This window comes from Amphiura filiformis, chromosome 6, assembly GCF_039555335.1.
Source record: "Amphiura filiformis chromosome 6, Afil_fr2py, whole genome shotgun sequence".
NCBI classification, from domain to species: Eukaryota; Metazoa; Echinodermata; class Ophiuroidea; order Amphilepidida; family Amphiuridae; genus Amphiura; species Amphiura filiformis.
The window spans coordinates 14,767,332-14,789,497 of record NC_092633.1 but is presented as its reverse complement, the minus strand read 5'-3'; the positions used below and the strand labels follow the sequence as shown (position 1 = coordinate 14,789,497).

Sequence of the window (22,166 nt, the reverse complement as noted above, 5' to 3'; positions counted from 1 at the left end):
TACACACATCCTCAGTTAGATAGCAATACACACTGTCCTCGGTTGGCGGTAAACACATACAGGTGGGGGTGTGGGGGGTGCATGAATACAGATTATGTTGTTGTTAGGTTGGGTTTTTTATTGCAATCTCTAGTTAAAGTGATGAGTGTGGATGATGATACTGCAGTTGTTCCATTATGTATTACATCAACTTTGGATGTTATTGCTCATATGCACTGGATACTTCATGGTGCTTCATGCTTGACATTCTATCCGCATTCATGTCTGCATCTTGATGAGGTCACTTTTTAACAGATAGGGGTTGCGTGTGGTGTTGCTTTATTGTGTACATGATTTGCCTAAACAGAGAAAAGTGAAAAACCATGATCACATAGATCAGCACTTTATGAAACTTATAACCAACATTTTTTATTTTCTTATCAGATGAATTTCCTGCTTCCATGCAGACTAGCGTACACATAGACTACCAAGGAAGAATCTACCAGGATTTTTACAGGTAAGAGTACTAAGACTTGCAGTTCTCTTGCGGCAGAATACAGATTGTACACTACTCAACTTCTGTCATCTTGGAAGAGGGATTAAATAAATTACAATTACCTGCTTGGAAAATGATTGAGTGGATTTCATTTGAATAGAATATAATATTGACTTCTTGGAGTACAAAAATACTAACTGAATGGGCAGCCTGGAGCACAAATGGGTTAGCTACTTTTGTTTAACCTTAGCAGTTTATCCCTTTTGTGCACCAAGCATCCCATGCTATTGACCATTTTGTGCTCAAAGCAGTCGATATGTGATATGATTTGATATAACCGGGTTTTATGCGGTTTATGCTCCCTATTTTTGCCTGTAATTTTCAATCTCACAATTACAGTATTTGACCTAGACTATGCCATAGTCTATTTTTGATGTTAATCATGATGAAAGCATTCAGTTGAACTCGAAATTATACTGATATTAATTACATCAAAATACTAGTATAAAATTGTTATGAAAAAGTTTATATAATTATATTAGTGACAGTAAAAGTAATGTGTACGTAGGCTTATATTATTGAATGCAACGTATCATAATGTCATAATTGTATTGGCACTTCAATACTGAACAATTCTGATTTTAGAATCTGCCAGTTTATTAATCGCGAAATTCCATGTTAAAAATAGACTATGGACTTTCAATTTGAAACGGGATTTTGAACGGGCAAAGTCACTAACACTCACACTGTCAATCATACTTGTTTATCAATCAAATTTAACCGCAAGCAAATACAAGACGCGTTCATGCACTTATTGACGCGTTCATGCAATTACACAACACAAAGGCAGGGTAGGCCACATACTTGTGTACCATGTAGTTATTAATGGTAATGACAGGTACCTGGAGGATTTAAACCATAACAAGATCGGGGCGACCAATCACAAGCCAGATCCATTTAAAGATGCATTACATCATGGCCAATTTTAGTAGGCCAGATTTCCGACAATCTCATCCATAGAAGCTCATAGACAGCCGTGTTAAGCATCTCTGACCGCAATCCAAAGTCAGTAGTCCACTTGGGAAGCTAACAAACAGAGGGAGTAGGGTGACTGAAAAGAACAGATGTGAAAATCTATCAATTGTGCACACATTAATTAAATCAGAGTTTTAAGCTTAAATACAATATCCAGAGTATGCACAATGGGCAAGTGGACTACGGGTAGTCTATATTTGACCTGGTTGGTTAAGATTGTGACACCATACTTTGTTCAACTTGTTAAAAATGTATTGCTACTGTGCACATCAAAAAAAAGTCCCAACTTCACATACGCGTGTCAGTCACGCATTGGTCAAACCGCAGTTTGTGTAGGTGGTACACCCAACCATATGTCTGCTATTCTATATTGATCCATCATATTATGAGCCACTTTTAAGTTGAACTAAATATAATTGTGTTTTTTAATATACTTGGTCTCATTATGATGCTCTATTGCAGAGTTGTTGTACTCAATGAGAGACGTGATGACTGGTTACCCTTGTTAGTTACCATAAAGCAACTAATGATGACATACAAAGAAGATGTACAGAATTCTCTACCTCAAGGTATGTATCAATCATGCAATATATATTAGAATATCAGGGGTCCATTTCACTAAAATTTATGAAGCTTCGTAAGTATCGAAATCGTTCGTAACTTACAACGAGTCGTAAGTTCCAATTCAAAAGCTTACTTAAGAACTGTACCCTTTGTAAGTAATAGGAATTTACTACAGGGACCCTTCGTAAAGTTACATCTAGTATTGGGTATTTGTAACTTTACGAATGGTACTTGAGTTACGAAGGGTTAAAAGTTTAGTAAAATGGACCCCTGGCCATTGTCACAGCAATATGTCCCATTTATAAAAGCATGTATACAATGTAATACAAGATTGCAGAACTTTTTTAATGTTCATTATTCAATTAGTCGGCATTATATAGGCACAGTTACGACTACAATGACTAATTGGCGGTCAACATTTACGAGGTAACTTAATAACCCATGCATGCATTAACATGGTATGACCCCAAAAACAAAAGTAATAAAACAGATGGTAAAAGCAGCAAGTTATACAAACATACAAAACACAAAACGCTCTCAAATTTTGCTCACAAATAAATTTGTTACACACCAATTTCAACAAGATTTCTACAGACATAAAATAATAAGGGTAAATTTAGATGAATGTTATGTATACTTTTATTCCAATCTATGCCTTCTGAGGACACAAGAGATTGTTAACTATTACCAGATCATAGTGGAAATTTATGACTATCACTAATATTCATGACTACTCCTACATAGTCAACTTAACTGTGCAATCTATATATGTGCCATAATTTTGATATAAAATTCAAAGTACATTTCTAAGTACAATTTGTACACAATGTAACTCAAAGCATTTTTATTTTGAGCTGCTGCTCAAAGATTCTCTGTTCTATACTTTGATCAGCTCGTAATTGGCAGGAATTATTAGTAGGCATGTCCACTAAAAATTGAAGTACTTTTAAATTGATTCAGACCTAACTTATTGGATGGGAATTGATGAAAGAAACATTTTGGCGTTTAAATAATCTTAATCGGACGTTTCATTCCAGAGATATGGCCTTTCGAGTGTCACGGTTTTATATAGGGCTGCTAGAACATGTTAAAAAGTTAAAGTCCAAAAAGGAATACTAACAGAAAGTGCAACTTTAAGGTACTTTTTCTTAATGTATTTATTAACTATCTTATCTGGAACATTATATTTGCTTATAACAACATGAAAATAAGATCATCCTGAAAATTTAATCGATTTTGTTGACATACAACAAAAACTATAAGACCTCAAAACCCATGGTTTGTTTGTTGAAACCTCAAGCATGATCATAGATGGCCATGCATGGAAAATATCTCCATAGAGGAGATGAACAATAAGTGCATTATTTCAAATGAAAAGCGGTAGTCTTAAACATTGTTCAATCTTTTAAAGTCAGCACATTTTATCTTCAAAAATTATTATATTTCATCATGGCATAAGTTTGGTAACATTAATCACTACCAATTTTGAGAAATTTGCTCCAACTCAAAGGTTATCTTTACTACATTGAGCAATACACTGTGTGCATGGAAGCCATGATGGTCCCCGGTCTTTATACTCCCTATGAAATGGACATGGTAGTGAGAAGTGCACGGGGAAGTGCATGATTTGAGATGGGAAGCGGTAGGCTTAAACATTCTTAAATTTCTTAACATCCTACACATTTTGTCTTCATAAATAGTTAAATTTTATGAGTATGTAAGTTTGCTTGTCTGATTCACTCCAAATTCGGAGATAATTGCGTTTGAACACCTGATGCACGGAATGGTGTCACTTCAACCTGTTGTAGTTCTCATCTCATTAAATTTTTCATTAAAAAAGTTGATCTCTTCATGCAGGAAGGTCCTCTCTATTTACTGACCAAACAGGAAAAAGTTTGGTGAATGTTTTCTGGTGGAATCAGGAATTTCTTGAAACACCCTGATATAGGCCTACATTTGGATCAAAACAAGTATGTACGCCATTTAACATGCCTGGGATTTCTTGTATCGATCAGTTTCTCCATAGACAATACGTGTGTGAGTGCACGCACACAGTAAATGAAAAATCGTTCTAGTGGAAACTGTATTGAGAGTGGGCATCCCTATTATTAGGCTTTTACCACAACACCACATTAAGAGTGATATAGTTGATCTGCCTGGACTATATTTTGTATGTTAAAGAAAGTAGACAAACTACAGGACTTCAATTAATAATTTGTAATATTACAAAATAATTCTCCAAATAAAATATATTGATATTAATCTGTGATGTTGTAAGGCCAGCCGATTACGAGCTGATCAAATTATAAGTATGCATCCTAGTATTAAATTGTTTCCATTTCTTCTGCAGATGATGTGCCAAAAGGTGCTATTTCCAAAGCAGGACAAGGCAATGTGTTAGAAGCCATCAATCTTTCACTCAATGGTAAATTGTGTGTTGAATTCTATCAGCTTCTTTAAAGTTACCTGCATTTATTCCATATTGAAATATGAATCCACTGAATTCTTCAGTCGATTTTAATGTTTATTAGGATATTGTTCAGAAATTACTGTTGCGTAAGAATTATTCTCATGTGTCTGTCCGTTGATCTGTTCATTCACCTATTTATGTATTTACTTCTTTATTGTTTTATTGTTCTTCGGGTATGGGAACATGTAATGAACACAAAAAAGATGTACTGATTAATGGTTGATTCTTAAGTTGTTATTTAACCATGCCAGGTTTCATCTATTCTTGTTTCTTGAAAATACTTTTTATTTGTTGTTGAAATTGAATGTCCAAAAATGATTCAATCCATATTTTAAGGTGTGTTCTTTGGCAATTGTTAGAAATAAACTTGTATGATAAACCATTTTAGCAGTACAGCGTTATAAATCATTCATGTATATCATTTCTGTCTTTTTCCTCCTCAGTATTTGATAATCATTATGTGAATCGTAACTTTGATCGTACTGGTCAAGTGGTAGTACTGATAAGCCCAGGTGCTGGGGTGTTTGAAGTGGGCAAGACACTAGCTGACATAACTAGACTACGCATGATTGATTACGGTAAGTGAGAAGCTGCAATGATTAAAGATTGTTCAGCTTATATAAGGCGGAAATTATTCTTTTGTTAGTGCGTTGCGTGCTGCGTGCGTCAATAAAGTCCAAAATCATGCTCGCGTAAATTCAAATAAGCGTGCGCCAGTCACACATTTTGCAACGGACACCTAGCGTAAGCATTGCGCCCAACTGCGTGCATGCCATTCTATATCAATACACGGTTTTATGAGTCTTATTTTTTCAGCCTTATATAAGCCGAATAAACTTAGTACACAGGATGGTCATCACAATCATATTATAAAGAATTTGTGGCCAGATGAAATGGGCTTCTCCAGTACCCTCATACACCCCCTATGGAAGACATGACCTTAATCTTCCATGCATGGAGTGTGAATTTCAAATGGGGTTACCTGAATGGGTGATTCCATTTGAAATCTACACCCCCTGTGTGGGAGATTGAGGTCATGTCTTCCATAAGGTTGTGTGTATTTCAAATGGAATAGCACAATGCTTATGCTTAGGTACAAAATAATTTGTGAAAACATAATGTGGACACCATCAGGTAGGTATCTTGATCAGATCAGATCATATGTCGGGGCTATTATCTGATACCCATTGATACACCAAGGGGTGATGGAGCAAGTTTTGTATCAAGGCTACTTTTGTATAGTATGGTTTATAAATAGAAGTATCTACGACATAATTAGAGGTGAATTTGTAAAGCAGAATTGGTCTATAATTTCATGCTAAAGTGGTAATTAAAGCAAGAATTTCTTGCCGGTTGTAAGTTTACTCATCAAATAATTTGAATGATTTAATAAATTAAACATCTGTATCATATTTCTTTCAGGAATCGGAAGTGATTTGGTGTGTTTAGCAGAGCAACCACCTCACCCAGTGCCTTTATTTATTGTAAGTACACTGCATTGTTTGGGGAAGAAAATCTTTTTGTTACTCTGCAGCTAATTCTACAGTTGGATTTTGCAAAGATCAATTTCACATACATGACCATTTGCTGCCACCAATGGATCACTCTATCTATTCAATATCCCATAAAATGGGCTATTCCAGTTGCATGGCCTTAATCTCCCACACAGGGTTACCTGAATGGGTGGCTCCATTTGAAATCTACACCCCCTGTGTGGGAGATTAATGCCATGTCTTCCATAGGGGGTGTGTGGTTTTCAACTACAGTAGCCCAATAATCCCTTGTATGTTAAGCCAGATATCATTGAACATAGGAAAATATAAATCACTTACTGTCATTTTACATTATGTATTATATTAATAGTTTGTGATATTTTCCCTTTGCAGTACACAGATGCAAATGATAATACCAAAACAACTAGTGATCGCTTCCAATATGATATCCCACAGTGGTTGAATTACAGTTTTTATTTGTCCAGAAGTCAGAAACAAAGACAGTGCTCTTCTACGCAATCCTCTTTCCGACCTCGTTGTATATTGCCTGAACAAAAGGTTAGTAAATGAGAGGGTTGCTGAATTGTTTTCAAGCAATTAAGTATGTAGGTGCTTCAGCATGTCATAATTAAAACAAAAGTGGCTATAACAAGATGTTGTAGAAGTTATCCTAAACCTTAAATAGAGGTGAAAGAATGGTGCCATACTGAACAGTAAATTTATTATCCTGAAGCAAAGGTCAACATAATTCCATTAAAATCCCAGGTTTTCTTGGTTTTCAGTCTGTTTATCCATATTAAGGAACTCTTGAACATATTTAAGTGTTTCTTTTTAAGTTGAAAGTTGTGATGAGTGTCACGATTATTATGTTGAAGAAGATACTGTTGCTGCTGCTGACGATGATATTTAGTTACTGATGCTGAAGATGATGATTTAGTTGCTGCTGCTGAAGATGATGATTTAGTTGCTGCTGCTGTCAATGATTTGTTGCTGCTGTTGTTGTTGTTGTTGTTGTTGTTGTTGTTGTTGTTGTTGTTGTTGTTGTTGTTGTTGATGATAATGATAAAAATGATGAGGGTGAAACCGATGAATACAAGTGATTATGATGATGACAATAATACTTATGATGACTATATTTTATTTTGATGGCTATTAGCTGCCATCTGTACTACATTGTGCTTCTGTTTGATTCTGACCCTCCTAGGTTGTAGAAAACACAAACCAGTTACGCAAGGTGTCTTTCCCCAAATTAGAAACAGATTTGCTGCCACAATGTCTTTCAAACATCACAGAGCAATACACCAGTGATGGAGAATTAGATGAGAGGGATACCGATGAGGAAGAAAGCCAGTACAATGGCTATGACAGCAAAGTATTTAGTTATGGTAACAAGCGCAACAACTATCATGAAACTAGTAGTAATCCTTTCTTCCCATCAACGTTGAAAACCAAACTAACGGCAGATATCAAGCGATGGACTCACACATTTCCAAGAGGTAAATGTACTTTACTTTGCAATACAAGGTGTTATTTGTACAGGTGTATAGGTATATATACTATGACCAGCTCGTTATAAGTAAGAATTATTCTGTTATTGTTACTGCGCGAGTCAATAAAGTCTTACAAGCTTAAATAACTTACGAGCGTGTTAATTCACAAAAGCGTGCATCAATCACGCAACACGCAAAGCACAATTCGCATATGTGCTGCACCCAGCTGTGTGTACGCCATTCTATATCAGTCCATGATGTTATGAGTCCCGCCTATTATGAGCTGATCGGAGTATAGCATGTAATCATGGGTTGTTTTCTGGAATCAAAGATTAATATATTATGTTTGACATTAGAAATAAGGGAATGTGAGGACTTTTAATTGTATGAAAAGTTGTTTCATAAAACATGAACATTAAAAGACTAATTTCAGTTCTGAAATTATCTTTCATGTATGAGAGGGATGGAAGTGTTTATACATTGAGATAAGCTTTAAAAATAATAATTAGCCATATGAGACCATATGCCACCATTATGCATTTAAATTGAGTGTAATTTTGTTGTTGAAGGTATTACTGGTGAGACTCAGCAACTACATCACAAGTACTTAATCTACAACTACTCCGGACACGAGCTGTGCAGCCTAAGTGAAATGAGCACATCTTCCAGTGATTCTAGTTTGTGTACAGATTTCGGCGAGGAGTTTTTATTATTTTTGGAAGGTTGGTAATTCTTGTTTAGTATCGTTTTCTGATTTTTAAAGTCACATGAATTTCATTCCATCCACAACATATCTTGATGTTTTCCTGCCACGAGGGTCAAGATGCCAGAAGGAACATGTACTGGATGATATAGTTAAAGCCATAATATGTGACCATCCTCCACAACTGAGCCCGGATGTCGTCAGTGCCACTATTGAGATATGCTCCATTGAACTTAACAATAAACAATAGGAAACAAAGGATTTATTGACTGTTTTATTGATTTTTCACTACTTAAATGTCAAGTACTATAGACATGATATACATCATTTTAAAGCTAATTTCAAGCAGAATATTTTGGTTGAATATCTCAAAAATGATGATTGGCGACTTCAGGGCTCAGTTGTGCTGGATGGTCACATATATGATTTCTGTCCATTTTAATTTCTTTATTCTTTGCCAAAAATTATGAAACATTTTTAATAACAACTCAGGGTAGTGTTCTAGCCATTTTAAGCCAAAATAATGAGACAATATGAAAGAAAACACATTTTACTTTCTTGGTCGCTTAACTTTGGAGTTCTGTGAGAGAATTAATTTCTTATTAAGACATTAATTCGAAGTTGCTATGTTGTCCTACAAACACAACAAATTACAGATTCGAATTAAGTGTTAGTTGGGACATTGTGTAAACATTACAAATATTACAAATATTACCAAAAATCTGGTTAACCAAATTCATTAAAAAAGATTGTACATTATGGCTTAAGCATTGTATGGAATTTTTTTCCAGAAAGACAAGAGTTTTTGGAATTAATTAACCAATATAATTTTTGGTTATTTTTTCAGATACTCCAAGTCGTGCACATTTGTCAAGAAATAACCTGAAACGGAGCACAGCATGTGCATGGGGAATAACTGGAGAGCAAGCATGGACACCATATCTGCAGTCTGGTAAGCAGATTGGCATTATATAAGGTTGTTAATTGTGATTGTGCAAATGATACTAGTGTTATTCATGGTTAACACCACTTGCGATATATGATCAGAGTTTACTTGAATCATGGGTTATTATTATAAATGGTGTTCCCTACCTTTTTGGAATACAACCCCATTTCCATTCAGTTCCTATGCCAAAATTGTCTCAGATGTGCCACATTATTTTTGTTTGGATTGTCTTGCAATCTGAAACCCTTGGTTTAGATTCTGATACTTATCAGTCATTGCTAATCAATATTATATCTGCAATCACCTTCCTGACAGAGGACTGGATATAGATGTGATAAATGTCAGCAAAACAGCTATTCATCTTTGTATGATACGGACATTGGGCATAACATATAGCCAGATAATCAATATATTTGTGGCAAAGTGTCAAATTTTGAATACTTATATAAAATTAATGTGATCATGAATAACTCAACAGGTGTAGACTGGAAATCGCTGACATCTACAGCCTGTTTCCCCATCACTACTGACTACTACCCTGAACGCTGGATGCTAGAAGCAGAGTATGAGGAAGCACCTTATAACTTGGATGGATGTAGCTTAATAGAGGATTATGAAGATGAGTCCTTAGTCAAGGCAACACTTAGTAATGTACTACAGGAATTGGTTTCACAGAGACTGATCCAGGTGAGTAATTACCCCCTGGACACTACTAAACATCTAACAGCATTTGTGATTGGTTGATAATTTGAAATGATGGTCATTTCAATTGCCAATTATAAATAGGCTTTACCTATTTATGGTCAAACTAGGATTTGCAGATCATCTTACTAATACCCTCCTTGATTGGTTCAAAATTGGATACAATGTTCATTTTGGCCAATCGACAGGTAGTTCTGATAAGGATAATGAACTGAGTGCAATGCATTCGTCAAGATAATCGCACGCGCCGTGGAGTTATTGCATTTAGCTCAAGAGCCGATAGGCTCAAGAGCTAAATGCAATAACTCCATGGCAAGTGCAATTATCTTGACGAATGTATTTGTACGAGTACATTATCCGTCATACACTTTGAGTGTAGGCCTATTAAAACAATAGGCAATATTAATTGCTGCATTCATTATATTAGTTTTAATATTAGGGAAAATATCTTACATTTTAAAAACACCGTCAGGACATTGACCAGCTATGTAGCATTTAACTGGTAAAGAAAATCAATCCCGTATAAGTTAGCTATCAATGGTATCGATTATGCCATCGTCATACTTTAGTAACTTATTCACGCATGGTTTGTAACCAATTGACTTTATGTTGTGATCATTTAATATCGTGGTTTCGAACACAGAGAGCACTGAACCAGTTGGAAACGATCGATTTAGATGTCCGACTAGTACTACGGTGAATATCAACTGGACTTTATAGCTCTATAATTTGAACTTTAAAATCTACTTATATTAAAACACACGACATTGGGATTTAACAATTTGTTCAGTATTATCATAGGCCTTCAAACACATGTGTTTGAAGGCCTATGGTATTATAAAAGCATGATCATGATATTATGCGCTAGTGTGTGTTTCCGGGCCCGGCTATGTTATTTTAGATATAGGCCTACATGTATTTCATTTGTAAAATGCTGAATATTTTGCAATGGTGTCATCTTGTATAATTATGATCCACCTGTTTTTGGCCCTTTTTAATTAATAGAAGCTCGATTATTCTCATTTGATGTTTGATTTATTTGAGGTCATTAATCATAATTTATGACAATGATCTGCCCTTTGCACGAGCGATTGCCGAATACCTTTGCACGAGCGATTGCCGAATAGGGTGGAACTCTACTAGTCTTATTACAAGACTGCCCTACCCCAACCCTAAACCCTAACCCTAAACTCCGTAAACGAGGACTGGACTCAAGTCTAACGAGTTGCACCCTATTCGGTAATTGTACCCTATTATAGAACACCGTTTGTAACTATACCATTTTAACACCACAGAATGTATATTCGTACTTTTTTGATGGTATATATATCGAACAGACAATTATATATAGTTATGTGACCTCTGTGTCGAAAGCGTCACCTAACTCTACTATATGGTTATGTGAAAGTAGTATTTCTAGTATTTGGCGTGCACGTATTATCTAGAATCTATTGTTTAGCGTGCAGGTTTTAGATAATGCATTGTTTAGCGTGCAGGTTTATATAATTTGGGCTGTGAAGGGTAGTTCGCGAAAATAATGCACGGGAGAAGAATACATAACGATGAATAGAAACGGGCACTAGAAGTGTATCATAGGATTAAGGCTGGTTGAATGTTTGTTGCTTAGTTTGTGTGGTTATTTGTTAGCATGATCAATCACATTTTGTTTTACATTTAAAACCAAATTGGAGTTCAGATAAGTTACCACTTGTATTGAAGATGTTTTTAAATGAATCAATACTATGTTGTCTTCATTGTAGGATTTTCAGCTAGTAGTTATTCCACAAAGCAAGCTTATGAGCCTAGCCCATCTGGGAACCAGCAAGATACCACTTGTCACAGACCAGAGCAAGGTAAAGTATACTCTAGTGATCCTGTAAAACATGTGCCAATAGTCAGAGACCAAACAACAAGCTTATGCCCATTTCTGTGTTGTGTGCTCCAGTAGAATTACATGGCTAAAAAAATGCATGAAAAAAACTTGGTTATCAATTCAAACCTTGACAACCTACTTGTAAGCTTAATGAACATGTAGCTTTATACACATGCCTCTCCTAATGGCTCTGTAAAATGTGCTCAATCATTTATAATGTAGGCTTTATGGATTGTGCTATTCACTTAGATATCCATACACCCCCTATGGAAGACATGACCTTAATATTCCACACAAATGGGGTTACCTGAACAGATGACTCCATTTGAAATCTACACCCCCTGTGTGAGACCATGTCTTCCATAGGGTGTGTGTGGATTTCAAGTGGAATAGCCCATTATGGGTCTTAGTCCTTATTGAATAGAAGCTGAAAATGCATACCTCAATTATAAGTACAAGATGTGCACAGTTTATGTTTCATGTTGTTATAAGTGTGCTGAGGCTTGTGGATCAACGTCTAGGCATTGTGCCTGTGCGTAGCGCACTATAAATCACTGTGCTTTTTTAAAAATGAAATTAGATACAATGTTGTGGACATGCAGAATTCACAAAAGGAGGCTTATTTACTTGTAGTAAACATATATTCGCCTGATGAGGAATGTCATTGAATCTAACTGTAACAATCCAAAGTAATGAAAGGGATAGTAAACTGGACTTGCAACCATTTTAGTCCATTTTTCATTCTTTTAATGAATATTCTTGTATACTTTGAAAACTCAATAATTAGCATATGTGCTTACTATCGAGCGCTTTAAAAACATGCAAACATGAAGAGTCCCAACCGCAAAAATGTAAATGTTTTTGAGCAAATCATTGATACACATAGTTATATACGAACAAGTAAACCTGCAAATGTGTGTCTCAACCCCATTAGCTCAGTAGGTAAAGCGCCAGATTTTGGTACAATTTCATGTTTTCAAAAGCGCTCGATAAAAAGCACATATGCTAACTATCAAGTTTTTATGGTATTTCCAATTTCAGATGGAGTATGTGTTGAGTTATGGCAATACATTTCACAAGATTTCACTCAAGCTAGACAGATACAATGTAGAGGTTGTCAAGTACAATGCAAGGTTAGTAACAAGGATTTGTCGTATTTTGTATGTTTCATGGGAAAATAAAAATGGAATTCATCTTTAGATTCTATAGCCATGGAGGGGGCTCTTGCGATAGTGTATTCCTTCTTTATTGGGTTGTATGTGGGTGTGTGTATGTATGTATTTGTATGTTCCACTTTGGTTAGGTTTTGCTTTTTGCAGAAACCAATGAAATTCAACACTAAGAAGCTAAACCATAGCCACTGACTAAGAATTAGTTGATATTTGTAAACAATGTATCATTACTGAATCAATGTATCAATTTGGCCTTGTCAACCAATCGGCATGCTTGTCTTTAAAAGTACTTTGGCATTGTAGATGTGAGCGCTATGCTGGTACTATGCAATTGTTTGTGTTTGACTTTTCGTTTGTGGATGAAACGAAAAACATAAATAATGGCATCCAAAGATGGGAAGAAACCTGGAAGAAAGCAGTGTTTTAAGGATGAATATGCTGCGAAATGGAGTTTTATTGTGAAGAATAGGAAAGACATTCACAGAGCAAGATGCACATCATTGATTTGTAGAAAAGGTACAAATTTACTGAAATACGGTGTTTGGATGCAAAATGTGTTTTTTTGGTCGTCTGAGTACAGAAAATTGGATTTCAAAGTTGGCATGTCTGTTTATGGAATAATATGGGGCTGTAGTGGTTTGTGACAACCTGTAAAGTATGCTGACACTTGTGGATCAATGTCTAGGCGTTGTGCCTGTGCGTAGCACATTTTTAAAAATTATAATTCTCTAGGTGTTAATGCATATTTTGTGCCCAGTAAGTATATGTTTGCCTTGCCTTCTCCACCACAGAAATGAGATTCCTACATCTAGACTTGCCTACTCCTATCAACTCTGGGGTGTGAAGAAGAACCAATATGAAGCAGTCAAAACCAGAGTGTACCATAAACCAGTACAGAATGATAAATGGAATCTGAGAGACAATTATATATGTATTGGTAAGGATGCTGACAAGGAAGGCTTTGAATTACACGAGGTGAGTGTAAAATTATTGTTGTTGTTTCACCATGAAAATAGTTGAGAAGAGATCATATATTCACTATTATTGATTTACCTGGTATGGGTGTGATTATGATATTTTGGTGTAAGGTGTAAATAAGTTATCCTTTGTGTCTAGTTGGAAGTCCATTTTTAACCGTGAAACCTAGAAATTCTGACCTTAAAGCAATATTGTAATATTTTTATTTGATTGTAATGTACTTTAAAACCACATTGTCAAAAACAATTAGGGAAGTAACCCAATGTTAATTAAAAGTACAGATATCATATTACATGTAATGAAGTCGTCTACCCTGTCTCCCACCTTTTCTACACAGTCAATATAAACACTTCCAACAGCAAATAGAGGTCCTGGGTTCAACCATCTCTAAATTCCACCAACTGATTACTCTTTCAAACTCTTATACGTCCATCACATCTTTACTTAACCCATGAAGACAAATCAGTCTGCTTTTATTGACTATCAGCGCTTCTTGATAAACTAACATACCCTGCAAAAATCCAGGCTTTATTGCTGTATTTTTGACAAAATCTGATGATCTTTTTAATGTCAGGAGTTAGTAAGGCTTATAAATTCATACATCATCAAATTAGATGTTCTAGTCTGGTAGGTAATATGTGGTATTACTGTTCCCATCTGACAGTGTCAAAGGTTAAGGCACACACCCCTGAATAAAACTTATATCTTGCATTATTTTAAATAAATTGTTACATCTGTATCTTGCAGACATTGAAATTTTGGCGTAGTAGATTTGTCCTACTCCCATCAGCCGCATCAGTACTCAAGAAGCTGTGTGAACAAGGCAACTCAACAGAAACTCACTTTGATGTGTTTGAAGAACGCACCGCAGCACAGAAGATCCAGCTTATCGAAGGCTTTCTCAAATTCATGGAAGGATTGAACAGGAAGAAAAAAAGTCAACAGACTCTGTCAGCCAAGCAGCCACTTCAGGTAAAAACTTATTGTTAATTAGATTAACCCTAAAAGGGAAATTGAAGAAGTAATCTGATTCTTGCCAACAAGACTTTACATCTATAGACTAAAATGGATTATTCCAGTTGAAATCCATACACCCCTATGGAAGGACCTGATGATTTTCCTCACAGGGAGTGTGAATTTTAAATTGGGGATTTCCTGAATGGGTGACTCCATTTGAATTCTACACCCCCTGTGTGGGAGATTATGGTCATGTCTTCCATAGGGGATGTATGTATTTCAACTGGAATAGCCCAATGTGACATGTTACAATAAAAGGTACCTTTCCTTGGCAGTGACATGCACATTCTGTCAGAAGGCCCGGCCAAACTATTTGAATCCCAACAGAATCCTATAATATTGGTTCTTATTATTTAGAACTACACATGATTTTCACCTGACCTGCAGTCAGTTTGTGACATAGTATGTTTCAGTAATTATAAGCCTGTTACTTGTCTCAAATAACAATTGCATCACCAGCCTCATGTACTGACCAGCACCTGGGGTGTGATTCCCTAACACTTATGACACATCGTATGTCTCAAAATCAATTCTGAGTTATGATGCAACTTCTTTATTCATTAAGGAGATTTACGATTGTTAAACATAGTAAGAAATACGGATTTGTAAAAGGAACATATAAAGTTACGACTAGTATATATGCATATCAATCAATCAATCAATCAATCTTTATTTCATTCAAAATACAACAATATAATAACAGCAAAACAACACATTTGAATGAGGAGATGCTCAGAAGGCCAAAAAGGCCTGAACAAGCACCCCTTAACCTTAGCCTAAGTTTCTTAATTTGTCTAATAAAATACAATTACATACATACAAACACCCCCACCCTCTTTCATACATTCATGTAGAACGAAAAAAAAAAAAAAAAAATGATGAATAAAGAACATGCAGAATATAAGTGTAAGACAAATTAGGATTTCATAACATTTGCTCACGTATATATCGCATAAGAAAGCTGACATTTTGTGAATATAGTTTAAATGCTAAGAGATCAGTTAATTTTTTTTTTTTTTTTTTATCGATTTTTTTGTTTTAAAAGGAGAAAAATAAAATAAGTAAATCCAAACTAAGAGGTATTAAGTGTACATTTCTATAAGGTTTGTTTTAATTTGGGATCTAAAGAGTTTTACTGATGTAGCCGTTTTGGCGCATCTGTCAATCGAATGCCATTTTCTTGGCCCGGCGGTTCTTATTGTTTTGTTAGCAAACTCTGTTTTTGTAAGACAGATCTTGTAATCTTCAGCGTTTCTTCATAGTAACTTTATGACGGGTTACTCAAGTTACGATGTGTCAAAAGTTTACTGAAACACACCCCCTTTCTGACTGGCTGGTATTTGTGGATAGCTTTATTGGTAATGTTACAACTGACACAATGTACATCTTGTTGTAACCTATCTCCTGGGGGGCAGGGTCATCTCTTTATTACAACATGTTACAACATCATATACACACACTATATATTTAATGTTGATTATTTCTCCATAGCGTGTCCCTTCAGACAACAGCAGTATTACCGGCACACCTATGCGTAGGATTTCACGTACTAGTGGTACCACCACACCCACCACACCCCAACCAGCATTATCCATAACAGCTAGTGCTATTACAAATGCGTTGTCAAATTTGGCATCGGGGAGGAAAGAGATGAGTTCTACACCTTGTAGTCCGACAACGCCCGATTTCAAAGATCTTGGTTTGATGTCGCCAAGATCACAGATTATTATGGGAATGAGAGACAATAGGTAAGGATACTAGTTTCCTTTATCATCGGATAAATGAATTTTCCTTTTGCAAGTTGAAAAAAAAGGTAACCCCAAGTGATGTCGCTTGTCACATGAACGGCATTGACCAATCATTGCTTACTGACAGATTTATTATATTGCTAATTAATTTGCTTTCCTTGATTGTCATCTTTCTGAAATGAATTTATTGCAAACAATAAATATCAACATCAGTGGATGTCCTAAAGTGTATTTTGTGGTATTTTGACTATTCTAATTATCATCTGCAATCGCGATTTCCATTGTTAGTATAAATGCAAAAGCAACGAGCAATACATCACAAAGCTGGGCGATGCATCACAATCGCTCAGCAATCATGCATAAATTCAACATGAAAGGGTGCCAGTTACTGTTCTAAAGTTGCTCAATTTGTAGAAAGACAGAATAGAGTGTATCAAAATGATTGGTACCCATCCGTGTTGGAAGTTTATTGGAAAGCCTGCTTCTTCCAAATGTAACATCGGATCCTATGGAAAGGACCAGAATTTATAGTTTGATGACCTGTTGTAACATTAATCTATAAATTATAGTAGGAATTCAAATTGAATGAACACAGCTTTCAACAGCTGTACTCGATCCAACCAGGATCGTATATCGCATATTTCAAACTACAACTCAAACGCGCGACCTTGGATACAATGCTAACCAATCAGGAGTGCATTGGCATGGTTGGATTCACTTCCACGTTACTCACACACAGTCGCACATGCTGGCGTACATCGGGCAGTATATACAAAAAATCGTCACACTATTGAAAGCTGCATTCATTCAATTGGAATTCCCACTATAGGTTCATCTTATGTTTCATTTTGGTGTTGCGTTGTTATCTTGTTCAAAATCACTAAATTGATGGGTATCAATCAATACAGTCTGCATTATACAACATTCATTAAACTCCTCTTTTTGTTCTTCTCAGTACTGGGCTGACATTTTTGAATGGTGACAACAAAGGGCTTCCTCCTGATTGCTTCGTATCATGTGATGCCATTCAGTGGCTGCAGAAGACCATGACTACTCAAATTACACACATGCACGCTATAAGACTCATGCAGGTATGAACTAGCATCCTCTCCCTGGAATGGAAATATGCATTAATTAAAATGTTGTGGTATTATGACAAATGGGTATTTAATATCCATTAAAAGTAATACAATTTCTATTTGAATGACAAATATCAACTGTACAATTTTACCTTTGTAGAATGGTAGAAAAGTAATCATCATTTAGTGTAAGATACTTTACCCATTCTACTTACCTTCTGAATCATGATATGAAACAAGCTATCTTTCACCTCATGATAGCCACTTCATTGTATCTGTCCAAAGAGGTTATATTAGAGAGTGCAGGTTCTACCCTTTTGAAATGTGGCTTATGGAGGACAAAATATACCATATTCATTATTCAACCTCATTAGCACTCTGTGGGTTTGAGACAGGCAGTTTTGGGGGCAGGCACTTATTAAAAAGATGAAATGTAAGACAAAATTAGGAATGTATCTGAAGTCAAAATCATCATAATCCTATTAAGCTTAAAGGTTTGGATGGTAATTTGATATAAATATTTGGTAGAATTTAGTTGTACAGGATACAGGTGCATTGAAAAGAGGTGCCACATAAGTAAAATACAACCTCTTTAGTATAATACTAGTTGACAGTATCACGTTCACTCATGAATTTGACACAGTGATAGCTTGATATATGCGATATTCTGTTGATTGATGATTGATTAGTTGACTGATTGAACATTTGATCATTGATCGATTGAAGTAGCTGACTGCACGTAATTATTATAGTATTGTTTTTATTCATGTAGGATATGCTAGATGATGGCTTGATTCATTCTCTGTCCATTGATGGGCCAGGAACAAGGAAATTCTTGTATGGATATTATTTGTACTGTATTGTACAAGAAACTAATAGTTCAGGTAAGTAGAGGATGCTTTCGGCTTACTAAGTCAGGAATTCACACCTTCTAGTTTGTAGCTTCAGATTTAGAAGATGTAATTACAGTCCAACCTCTCTTATCCGGACCTCTTTTATACGGATCTCTCTGTTATCAGGCTGTGAAATTTTTACAGGAAAGCATGTTTTTGATGAGTGGCACCTTGAGTCAATGCTTAGAATGACATCTGTGTTGCATAGATATGTCATTCTAAGCATCCATACATGGAATGATATATGTATGTTGCATTAAGTACTCAAATGCCATCTTTTAGTGTTATTGTCCAATGTTAAAACCATCTTTATGTTGTCCCAATTTTAGTAATTGTGAGAGTCAGTGCAGAATTACATGTAATTCACTTATCCAGATTTTATCTGCTATTGCTTGGTCCCATCATGGCCGGATAAAAGAGGATGGACTAAATCAGAATTTTGAGTACTCAATTCTAAGCTGTGCAGTTGCAAATTTTGTCAACCACAAGAAAAAACCATGCAAACAAGTGATCATTTCAGTGCGATCATTTTATTTCATCTTGTTTTTACAGCTACAACTAAATCCCCATGGGTTTCAGAGCACAAGCATCTGTATGGACTCCAAGACATTCAAAGTACTTACTTTGAAGTAGCTTGCTGCCACCCGGAGCAAGAAGAGGAAAGAAACAACAACAAACAAACATCCCCCAATGCATCAGGTGACTCAGAGTTTGATTTAGTTGAGGCAGAGGAGAAGTTATTGTCACCACCAAGGATTGTACTTGGAACCTGTGAGTATAAAGGATATCATTGGTGGATGAGTGGGATAGGTTGATTGCTTCTTCTTGGAGGCAAAACAGCATTGCTACAAGAGATGTCCCCATCATGGAGAAAACAAAACATATGATAGCAATTGAGTTACACTAACTTTATACAGGTGTCACAGTTTAAAATTACTCAAATCAAAGTATATCTGATCCTAAGGATTCAGAGAAAAGAATAGTTTGACTTATCTGCAATGCATGATAATCATTGTCCTAATTTGTCCTGGTGCTGTTTGGATATTTATAATATAAGTACAGACATGATCTGCACCATTAGGCTAGCAAATGTGGACTTTGGGATTAGGCTATAGGTACTTAACAACTAGATGTATGTATGGTCAAATTTAGGTCTCTGCAGGGGTAAAATGCTCCAAATTTCATAAGAATGGTCATAGGAACAATTATTGCATAACCAGTCAAGGCATTACAAATATTCCCCGTTAATGTGTTTGCTTTTTCTATTCATTTCTTCAGGTAATTCACAGGTTTATAAATCCCAAGTGATGGAGATTGATAGTACTAAGTCAGATCGTGTTGAGTGGTGCCATGTTGGGTATCATGGCAACTATCACCCTGACAACGCATTTGAAATGGAACTACAATGGCTGACCTCAACACCCAGTTTGCTTTTGGACATTGTAAGTAGTATATTTATTCGTACAGTACTGTACATGGAAGAATTGCATGGCACAGCAGGCCAATAAACTAAGAAAATTGCACAAATCAAAAATAAACGAAACTAGCAATTACATAATACAAAGAACAAAAGTGGGTGAGAAACTTGGGACAAAGTGAAGACAAAAACTCATTTGTTTTGATCTACACTTCAAACAACATGAAACCTTTTTCATTGATTGATCAAGCAAACTGGGGGACCCCTTGTTAATGACATAGGCAAAATTCGCCAGAAAAAATATGCACAAGATAATCCAGGTGCCAAAGCCAAAAGGGTGTGATAGTCCAAGAGCTGAGCAAGAATTACTTTATACACTGAAAGTTGGTTGAACAGTGCCAAGTTTGAAAATCATATTGGACTAATCACTTTTTTATGGGTGTTGGGGCAAACTTAGTGATGTTATCTGGATAACTGTGGTCATTGAAGAACCCAGTCATTCCTTTGGCAACATCATTGGAGTCATCTTCTTGGATACAGGTGTGTTTTGCTTTGAACAGTTGCCTATAAGGAATGGACTTCTTACATGCTGGTGGGTGGCTGGATTCAAAGCGGAGGAAATTGTAGGAATCTGTCTGTTTGTAGTGGATTGTGGTGTTGGAATCTTCCTCTTGGATAGATAACTTTAAGTCCAGAAAAGAGATGTTGTTATTGGATACTTTGTGTGTGTAGGTGGTATTCTCATGATGGCCATTAACATAATCAATGAATGACTCAAGGTCCTGGCGATCACTGACAAAAAGACCTAAATTATTGTCAATTTATCTCTTAAAGAGAACAGGTGGATCCTCTATAATTTATAGACAAAGCATGTTCTTCTCAATGTAACCCATGGTGAGGCATGCAACGCCTGACCCAAGATGCGAACCAATGGCTATACCTTTGCATTGTGTGAAGAAGTCACCATTAAACTGCAAATTGTTGGTGGTGAGGACCAGGTCGCATAATTTGAGCAGAGTGTCTGTAGACACTTATTGAATGTTACACTGGTTGAGATTCTGTCAAATGAAAGGGCTTCTATTCAAAGCTGATGAGGAAGGCAGGAATAGAGGGATGAAATATCCATTATAAGGAGATAATGGCTGGTTGAACCTGAAGTTCTTTATGGATGTGAATGTATGTGGGAGGAGTCTTGACAAGAGGAGTGAGAATGGAATTCAGATAAATAGCGATGTAGACTGTAGGTCAGAAGTATGAAGAGGACAACCAGGAGTGTTCTTTTTGTGTATTTCAGGAAGCATGTTGTAGTTGGTGATCTGAGGACATGGGTGGATGAGACTTACCGCAGATGTAGGAAGTTGTTTCTGTTTGATGAGATCTTTGATTTTTTGCTAATCCAGTTTTGATAACAACTCTGTCACTTTTGAAGAGGTATTAGAGTGGTTTGATGTGGCTAGCAAAGCTTGTTTTGCCAAAGGTGACCATGGCCAAGTTCAAGATCATCTTGTGAACTGGTAGATTGTACTGGCTAGTTAGTTCTCTTCAAAAGGCAGAAACTGTTTGTGACAGTATAAAGAATGGTGATAAAGTTTGCAGTTGAAGGTAGCAGGAGCTTTGTTATGGAGAGTCTAAAAACTCCATAGCACTGGATATATATTTGTATCAAATTGTCATACATGGAGAGCAGATAGGCTGATATCTTTAGATGGTTTAGTATGTTGCTGTTGACTGACTGACAAATTTATATACAAAACATTTGTGACTGATTCTGCATAGTCATGTCCATATTTAACATGTATCTGATATTTGAAATATCTTTCAGAACATACAGAATGCTTTGCATCTTAATAAAGGATGTATGAACAGCTGTATTTGATGAAAATTATGCCAAAATGAAACCTTAAAAAGCCAAGTTACAGGTCAAAACATTAGGTATTTAAACAATGGAGAGCACAAGGACTTTGAATGGTAAATCATCTCATACGTCTATTAAAACCAACTTCAGCGTCATTGTCCACATAATTGTGTTTGCCTTAATATTTTGTGGTCGATCCTTCATGTAATATTTTGTGTAAGAAATCCTAAGCTAATCCTAACTTAAACCTAATCCA

General features: G+C 35.9%; 1 protein-coding gene across 2 annotated transcripts in view; it reads left to right on the top strand.

The window, feature by feature from the left end:
• LOC140155021 (GATOR1 complex protein DEPDC5-like) overlaps positions 1-22,166 on the top strand; it is a 56,473-nt gene that overhangs the window by 33,288 nt on the left and 1,019 nt on the right. For both annotated transcript variants that reach the window (XM_072177696.1, XM_072177695.1), the window contains 19 exons: positions 424-496; positions 1,973-2,079; positions 4,425-4,499; positions 4,988-5,122; positions 5,967-6,028; positions 6,431-6,595; positions 7,242-7,533; positions 8,097-8,249; positions 9,078-9,182; positions 9,655-9,863; positions 11,639-11,731; positions 12,793-12,884; positions 13,715-13,898; positions 14,649-14,873; positions 16,410-16,666; positions 17,622-17,757; positions 18,518-18,629; positions 19,191-19,409; positions 19,917-20,080. In XM_072177696.1, the coding sequence (XP_072033797.1) occupies positions 424-496; positions 1,973-2,079; positions 4,425-4,499; positions 4,988-5,122; positions 5,967-6,028; positions 6,431-6,595; positions 7,242-7,533; positions 8,097-8,249; positions 9,078-9,182; positions 9,655-9,863; positions 11,639-11,731; positions 12,793-12,884; positions 13,715-13,898; positions 14,649-14,873; positions 16,410-16,666; positions 17,622-17,757; positions 18,518-18,629; positions 19,191-19,409; positions 19,917-20,080 (2,858 nt within the window). The remainder of the gene's footprint in view (positions 1-423; positions 497-1,972; positions 2,080-4,424; positions 4,500-4,987; positions 5,123-5,966; positions 6,029-6,430; positions 6,596-7,241; positions 7,534-8,096; positions 8,250-9,077; positions 9,183-9,654; positions 9,864-11,638; positions 11,732-12,792; positions 12,885-13,714; positions 13,899-14,648; positions 14,874-16,409; positions 16,667-17,621; positions 17,758-18,517; positions 18,630-19,190; positions 19,410-19,916; positions 20,081-22,166) is intronic.